The sequence below is a fragment of the Sus scrofa genome, chromosome X (assembly GCF_054392235.1).
Source record: "Sus scrofa isolate SSC_HxYL_T2T_F1_AM1 chromosome X, Sscrofa_HxYL_maternal_Yorkshire_Landrace_v2.0, whole genome shotgun sequence".
In the NCBI taxonomy this organism is placed as follows: Eukaryota; Metazoa; Chordata; class Mammalia; order Artiodactyla; family Suidae; genus Sus; species Sus scrofa.
The window spans coordinates 67,699,967-67,708,158 of NC_139401.1; the positions used below are offsets into that span (position 1 = coordinate 67,699,967).

At 59.4% G+C, this 8,192-nt stretch overlaps 1 protein-coding gene across 1 annotated transcript; it reads right to left on the reverse strand.

The window, feature by feature from the left end:
* Positions 1 to 2,394: 2,394 nt before the first annotated feature.
* Positions 2,395 to 6,398, reverse strand: LOC110257738 (uncharacterized protein CXorf49 homolog). The gene is made up of 6 exons (XM_021080154.2): positions 4,939 to 6,398; positions 4,184 to 4,340; positions 3,545 to 3,621; positions 3,245 to 3,290; positions 2,606 to 2,647; positions 2,395 to 2,501 (listed from the first exon to the last, which is right to left on the reverse strand). Exons 1-5 carry the CDS (start codon positions 6,238 to 6,240, stop codon positions 2,607 to 2,609), a joined length of 1,623 nt encoding a protein of 540 aa, XP_020935813.1. The 5' UTR covers positions 6,241 to 6,398; the 3' UTR covers positions 2,395 to 2,501; position 2,606.
* Between the last annotated feature and the right edge of the window lie 1,794 nt (positions 6,399 to 8,192).

The window sequence follows — 8,192 nt, forward strand, 5'->3', positions numbered from 1 at the left end:
ACACATATCAGCAAATCTCCAGAGCTCCCTAGAACCTATGCAGCAAGTGAGACTTCCTTCTTCCTCAGCATATTACTACAATATTGCTGCCATGACAAATTAATACAAATTAAGTGGCATAAAAAAAGACCAACAAATTTATTATCTAATACTCCTGGAGGCAGATTAGACATGGAGTTCACTGGGATAAGATCAAGATTTCAGCAGGGCAGCATTTTCTTTTGGAAGATCTACAGAGAATCCATTTCCTCAATCATGCAGTTCTATCAGAAGTCTGCTTTGCTGGGGTTAGGGCCATGTTCTCCATTTTTCAAGACTTTTCATATAATATCAATCTGACATACACATCTGAAACCCTATAGCATTTTTAAAGACCTGGGGATAATATTGGGCCTAAACTGATAATCTAGGAAAATCTCCCTAACATAAGGTCAAAAGAATAGCGAAATTTAATGCATGTGCAAGCGAAGCCCCCTGTTGCCATGCAAGGTAACATATTAGCCAACTGCAGGGATTAGGACATGGACATCCTTGGGCACGATTACTCTGCCCACCACCGCCAGCTCCATCTCCAGGGTTCATCTCCTCCTACCTTCTTTGTTTGTGCCAGTCTCCCCTCCCAAGTCCAGGGAGAGCTGTTGGCAGGTCCCGGGGCTGGTGCTGGTGGGTGGGAGGGGCATCTGCTCAGGAGTGGGACAGGTAGCAGAACCAGGCAGGATGGGGTCTAGGGCTCTGCTGGCCAACTGCCACTGCCTGTGGGCCTGGAGAAGGGGCTTGCAGCCAATAAGGGCGGAGTTCCAACCTCCTCCTACCCCCGGGGCCCCAGGTAAAGATGTGTTTCTTTAACCTATGCCCGACCTGCCACTTAGTGCCACTGGAACTGGAAGGCTCAGGACCAAGCCATGGCCTATCATGTACCTGTTTTCAGCAACATTTTTATGAAGTGGTTGGTCAGAGAGACTGTGTGCACAGAGGACGGAAGGCAGGCTGGTAAAACGCGTCACCAAGGGTCATGGTCACACCCTCCCATGTCCCCTTCAATGAGCTTCTCCACTTGGTCACCCTGCTGAACACGGCCCCCTGCCCCTTGGGGCAGGGCTCGTGCTAGACTCCTCCCCGGGTACCAGGTGCCTGCATGTCTCGGTGGGCAAAACCCCCAGCTGGAAGGTATCTAAAAAATTTAGTGTCATGTGTCACCCTGCCAAGCAACAAACACTGGCTCAGATTCAGAATAAAAGCTATGCCCTAAAATCATGCCTGCCTTCTCCAGGGAGGGGGTTGAGTGGAAGGATTACGCCCCAAGGATGTTCCTTTCCGACCCTGAAGTCTGTGACCTGTCCCACCCCCCACGTGGTGATAGGGTCACCTGAGCTCACACCACTCAGCCTGGAAGGGCACCAGCCTGAGATTATGGGGAAAGGGTGGACCCAAGTGCACCCTAGTGTCCAGATGCGGTCACACCTTACTTCCCATCCTCACTGCGCCCATCTTGCCCCATCCTGGGTAGCTCATGTTGGGCGGTCTCCTACAGAGATCCCCTGCTTCCAAGATGAGCTCCTCTGAGGAGCCAGTGTCCCATTCTCATTCCATCCATGACCAAATCAGCTGTCAGACATCACAGGATCACAGAGTAGGATCCAGAGCCTTCTCCAGTGACTGCAACATTTGGAGAGTCCCAAGCCCTGTCCTGGGGTTAGGTGACTTCTGCATCAACCCCTGCCTACGCACTGGGGATTTAACAACGTCTCCTGAACAAAGGAGATCGGACCCTTGCTTTTGCTCATTGACGGGCTTACAGAGTCTGGACCACAGTCTCTGCGCCTGTTGAAGTACACCTTCAGGGAAGGCTGCCGACCCAGGGGAGGGATCAAAGGTGCTCAGAGCAAAGCAGGGTGGATGGGGGCAGCAGGACAGTGATCCCAGGGAGGGAAGGTGGGGGGATTGGCGCTCTGGAAGGGGGCCGTGCATTCCTGCTGATGGGGAGGATGGATGGCAGCGATGAATGGGAACCAACAGACCCCCAAAGGGGGAGGGGTTTGGAGAGAACCAGAAGAGGGCCTGCAAGGGAAAGGGACGACTGCGCCAACGTGGCCAGGCAGAGCCCCACACAGAACTCAGACCCGGGGCACGCAGCGGGCCAGGTTGCAGGGATGGTGGCAAAGGTTGCCCTGGACTCCCCACAGGGAGAAGGCACACCACAGGATGCCAGAGGGACAGTTCTGGGAAAGGCTCTGCCATGGAGCAGCCCCCAGTCTTCCATGACCCACGACTTCTCCCCGCCCCACCCACCCCAGCCCCAAGAGAGGACAGGCTACGAGATGCACCTTAACTGAAACGACTTTAATTTGAAACTGCCATGACACTGAGGCGGGGGAGGGGCAAAACAAGAGGGAGAGGAAGTTCTGGCTGAGGCAGAACAAGAGGGACCGAGCTTGGCCACAGCACCTCCCGGGCCCCAAAGGCACCAGCCGCTCCTCTTGCATGAAGATGCAGGGCTCAACCTGTGAAACAGCAGAGTCAGGGAAGAGCCTCAAGCCAGGGCCAGCCCACAGTCCCGCTCCACAGCCAGAGCTGTGGGAAGGGGTATGGTGTGTGTAACACTCACTTCAAAGGGTCTGGAACATGTCAGCCAGGTACCGCATGGCGGCTGCAATGGGGAGAGGCATAAGCAGGCGCTCCAGACATACGGATGGAGAAGCCCACCCAGGTCCCCGTGGGCAACTTCCTAGCCCTGCAATCTGAAACCCCCTCTAGTCCTGATGCAAAGAGCCCTGGGCCTGAGCACTCCCCCACCACCCGAATGACATGTGGAAATGTTTCCTAAAGGGAAACAAAATGTGCCAGCAGCTCTCAACCTTTGGGGCATGCCAGAACCACTCAGAACTTGTCACACACACAAACAGTCAAGGAAGAACCTTAGAGGCCATACCGAGCAGCAGCCACAGGGAAAAATCAACGGGGCACCTCTAAACATCCTAACAGAAGTTGTTCTCCAGGACTTACTCTGGTTTGCAAAGTGTCCTTGCAGTTCTTTTTTTTTTTTTTTTTTTTTTGTCCCCCCCGCTCTTTGCACACATACCTAGTTGTACATGCACAGCGGGCTCCAGGGCCAGGCCTCTAGGTTCTCCTCCCCCCAGGAATGTTGGTCTCTGCAGGGCCGCCTGCACCTGCGGCCCACCCCCACCCCACCGGCCCACCCAGGTTCTGCACTAGGACACCGCCCTCTGTCCCTGGTTCCTCATACCAAGCTGCTCCTTCAGGTCGTCGATTTCTCTCTGTAGCAGGAGGCACTAGGCCCACAGACACCAGAGGAAGAGAAAGGATTAGTACACTCTGGCCTCCTCACTCCTTCCCCTGCCCCTCGGACCCTACATCCCAAGGCCAGGCGGCTAGACCGGCAAGAGCACCTCCGTGGAAAGGGGGCACGCCGCTCCCTGGGATGTGGATGGGAGCGGGGAGGGGTCCCCACATATGTCCGTGTAACCCGGACCCAGATCCCACCATCTAGTTGGGGTCTGCATTTCCAGGAGCCCTCTGGCATTACCCGAGGACAGCCCTGTGCCCCTGGCGGCTGCTGCTGCCTTTCACGTCTTGGGGGATGGTCAAGGGTTTCCAGGTCACCTGAGGGGGAAAGGACACACAATCCAGCTTGCCAGGCTCCCAGTGGGGGCGGCGGGGGGAGGGAAGGGTCCAGCGGGGCCTAAGGGGAGGTGAGGCAGCACCACCCTCTGGGGGCAACAAGCTGCCCCTGCTCTGCCCGGCAGCTCCAACCTTCCCCCTGGGCTTGCCCGCTCCCCTGTTCCCCAGGGGCAGCTGTTTCTTCCCCCCACCCAACCCCCACCCCCGCCCCGACCAGACCGTGGTGTCTAAAGACAGTGGCCCTGGGTCCAACCCTTCCGGAGCTGTGGCCACCGCCAGCACCTGGGAGAGCGCTGTGGGCGAAAGGGACTGAACAGAAAAGACCATTCTGCTGCAAGTAGCTGTTTGGGGCACTGCCACCAGTCGCCCTTGCGGTGCAAACCCCACCCAGAGGATGATGTGGCTCAAGGCCAGCCCTGTCGAAGCTCTGTCTCCTGTGGGAGAAGCGGACTGGGGGCAAGGCTGAGCTCCCAGCGGAGACAGAGCCGAGGTCTCTCTCCTCCTCTCCTCTCCCTTCCCAGCGTTTCACACCCACCAGGCTCACCTGAGGGTGCAGGCCCTCTGGCCATGACGGCTACCTGGTTCAGGGCCGAGGGCTCTGAGTCTCCTGCAACGTGGGGGGCTCTGGTGCTGAGGTCGCCGCTGCTGGGATACCCATGATGCAGGTACGGACAAGATGGCCCTGGCCTGTGTGTCGGAAGCTGAAACAAAACTCTCTCACCCATTTGGACTGAGGGGGCCTGCGTGTCCATGGCTCTGTGTGCCTGTGTGAGCACGTGTGTTTCGGGGCTGGGCTGAGAGGCAGGGAATGGAGAGAGGCTGATCTCATTCGCACCTTCTCCCTCAGTCAGCCCCAGGCCGGCAGGCAGGGCTGAGCTGGGGACAAGTGTGGGGCACTGAGAAGGCCCACGCCCCCTCCAGGAAGGCTCGGGGAACAGCTAGGAAGCAGGAATCAGGAGGCCCTTGAGTCCAAACATTGAAGCTTTGCAGGCCAAATGCTGAAGGTGTCCCCAGATCCAGTTCAGCTCCCAGCCCCTCCTTCTTCCATCCCAGCCCCTGCCTGGGGCAGGAGGTGGGACATGGGCCCAGGGTGCAGAGCCCTGCCCTGCTCACTCAAAGTGCTCCCTTCATGTGTGTCCCTAGTCGGACGACCCCCATCTGGCATCCTAATGACCCAATGACCCAGGGGTGCCCGCTGAAGACCCCCGAGGGATAGACAGAGGGAGCAGGGGGAAAGAGGAAGAGCGGCCTGGGGGCGGCGGGGAGGGTCGGGGCAGGGTCGGAGCATGGCCTACTCACTTGGCCCCTTGCGACCTGGTCTCCGTCTGGGTCGTTATCTTCTCCAGCCACCACCAGCTCGGACTCCCTTGCCCTCCTGGCGGCGGGTTTCTTCCCAGCGCCCGCGTGCTTGGACTGCTTGGTTCCGGAAGGGACCAAGGAATACTTCCTGGACCTCCCAAGCAGCGGAACACCAGCGATCGGGGGGAAGGTGGCCGGTTCCAGGGGAGCTGCCGAGACTCGCTGCCCCCAGGGAGGGAAGGTTCTCCCCAGGGCGAGGGCGGAGGCTCCCCCGAGGGGTTTCTTCTCCTGGGCCCCCTTCTTCCTAGGAGTGGCCCTGGGCAGGCCGCCCGCAGCAGCAGCCGCCGCAGCAGCTGCAGCCGCAGCCGCAGCCGCAGCCGCAGCCACAGCAGCCCCCGGGTAGCTGGGCCTGCTTCCCTCCTTCCCCCAGAGGATGCTTTGCATTTTCTTAGGGGAAGAGATGTCCGGCTCTCCGACGCCCTGCCTTTCCACAACCGAAGTGAACCCTCGCAGAGCAGGGGCCAGGAAAGCGCCTGGCACGTGGAGGAAATTCTCCCTGACTTGGAAGTGCGGGAGTGTGAACCCGGGAGCCTCGGGGCTGCAGGGCTGGGCCTGGCCTCCTCCCCTGGGGTAAATGCTCACCCTCATCAGCTGTATCTCACCGAACTCGTCGGAGGACTCGGGGTCGGAAGGCAGCCCGACCGGGCCTTCCGCGGGGGGCCGCTGGCGACTGGCAGCCAAGGGCAACCTACTCTTAGTGCCTCTCTTCCGGTTCGGCCAGGCCCAGCCCGCCTCGGGCCCACCGAGGTGGAGACAGCGGGCCAGAGCCTGCTGCGCTTCTCCACAGCCCTGGGCGGACGCGCCTCCACTGCCGGCACCCGCCTCGAGGCCGGCCCACACGGCTGACACTTCGGCGGCGGCGGCGGGGGCGCAGCTCTCGGGGGACGGGGATCTGCGGACGCCCAGCACGTCCAGGTCGGCCAGCTGCCGCAGGATGGCCGCCGCAGACTCGTTGGCCAGATCCAGGGCGACGCCCTTGTCGTCGGCCGGGGAGCCAGGTCGGCCTTCGCGGCCCCAGAGCACCAGCCCTCCCGCCTCCAGCTCCTCCGTCTCTGACTCGAAGCCCTTGGGGTCCCGGAAGCCGCCCCCGCCCTCGCCCTCGCCGCTCTGTGGTGGCCCCGCGTCGGGGCCTGGGCCTGGTCCCCGCTGGGCTCCGGGGCCCGCGGGGCGGACGCCAGCCGGCTCCCCACCCTCCGGGCCGAAACCCGCTCCCCAAACAGACACCTCATCCGGGGAGCTCATGTCGGACTTAGGCGGCCCGGGTTTCGGGGCGATGATCGGTCGCCCCGGAGCAGTCACCGCCGTGTCGCGTCGCGGTCGGGGTAACGGTCGCGGTCGGGATCTTCAGCCACGGGAGGCTTCAGCCACCACAGGCGTCACCCGCGCTCGCCTCAAAAGACGCCCGGCTTCTCTTCGCGCCTTCGACGACGCCGGTCTCGGGGCCTCCTCATTGGTCCGGACCTAGCCAACCAGCGCGCGCCCTGTTGGCCCGCCCCTCGAGGCCCAACCAATGGGGTCGAGGGTCTCTGGTTTGCTGCCAGGCGGGTGCCGGGGGCTCTGTGCAGTTGGCCAGCTGGCTGTGGATGGGAGCGGGTGACCTCAAGGTGACAGTGCTGCTTTCAGGCCCCTCCTCCTACCTTCTCCTGTCCCGCCTCCCCTTTCCAGTTAGAGTCTCAGCCCCGAGTCTGAGCGAGCCTCCGTTTCCCATCTATAAAGGGGGTGGGCCGAGGGGCGTTTGGTTTCCTGGGTGGTGAGAATGAAACTTCAGGATGGTGGGCCTGGGCTTGGGGAACAGGCTGGGCTTGGTTCTGCTCTCTCAGCCCCCAGCCCTGAACTCGGAGGTAATTCAAAGAAGAAGGAATAGCAGTGGCCAGTAGACACTCCAGAAGATGCTCACCATCACCGATCCTGGAGATACGAACTAAAACCACGAAGTGGTTTTCACACACAGCTTTGCAACCTTCGAAGAGCTTAACTGCTCTGAGGGTGGGGGAGGTTAGGAGCAAAGCCCTGTGGCGGTGGTGCAAAGGAGCCACTGGGGAGGCTAATTTGGCAGAATCCATGAAAAGCAACTTATACAGCACGGACTATGGGGCTGGCACTCTTCTAAGAGTGCCTAACTAGTGATGCGCCCTCACGACCTTCCTAGGACCATGTTGCCAGCAATTGCGGGCCTCTTAGAGTTGAGGAAACAGGTGCTGAGAGGTTCAGCCACTGGCCCAAGGTCCCTGGGCTCGTCGGGATCGGTGGCAGGATTGAAACTGGGCAGTCTGGCTCCAGAGTCTTGGCTTGGAGCCGAAGATCTTAAACCGAACGAGACGCTTATTCTCTCTGTCCGGTCCATCTTCTGGAGACGCACGACGGTCCCCGTGTGTACAAGGACACACGCACAAGGGTTTTGCTGATGGAGAAAACTGGGAACACTCCAGGTTCCCCTCAGTAAGGAGTCGGATGAATGCCACGTGGTGTGAGCGCCCTGTGGAGTAAAGCCTGGCGGTGCAAAGGAATGCATCAGACCCTGTTCACAGATTTCAGAACCCTCCTCCTGACTGTATACTGCAAGTTGGAGAAGGCTAGAGTTCGGTACACATTTGTGTATTAAAACACACACTCACATGCCCGTTGATCTTACCTAATATTGGAGAATTCATATGGGTGTATGCACATGTATGTGTTCATGGTCTGAAGGGCACACTACCAATGCACACCAGTGGTGGTGGCGGTAGGTGTGGACCACCAGGTGTCTCTCAATTTTTCCTCCTGCTGGTGTTTCCTAGCTTCCCTGAGCTGAGCAGTGCTCATATCTGGGGAGTGAGAAACATCCCTTGGTTTCTATAAGGTCCTTGGGTGTTAGAATTTCCCTTGTCTGCTAACCCAACCCCTACTCCAACAGCCCTCCATTCCCTCCATACCTTCCTGCCCTTCCCATTCACACTCCTCTGTCTTCAGTCACCTCTCCCTCCTGCATCCTGCTGTGGCTGATCTCCAGGGTTCGCCTGGGGTGTTTGAACTCCTCTTGCCTGTGAAACCAAAAGGCAGGCCCAATTTCTCTGGGTGTGTCCCTGAGAAGCTGGCCATGCTGGAGATATTTACAGAGCAGGGGAGATGGGGTGTGCTGTAAATCTGCAATCCTTCTCCTCAAGCATGCCCTCCCCAGTCCCCGCCTGTGTGTGGATACTGCCCTTTAACACTTC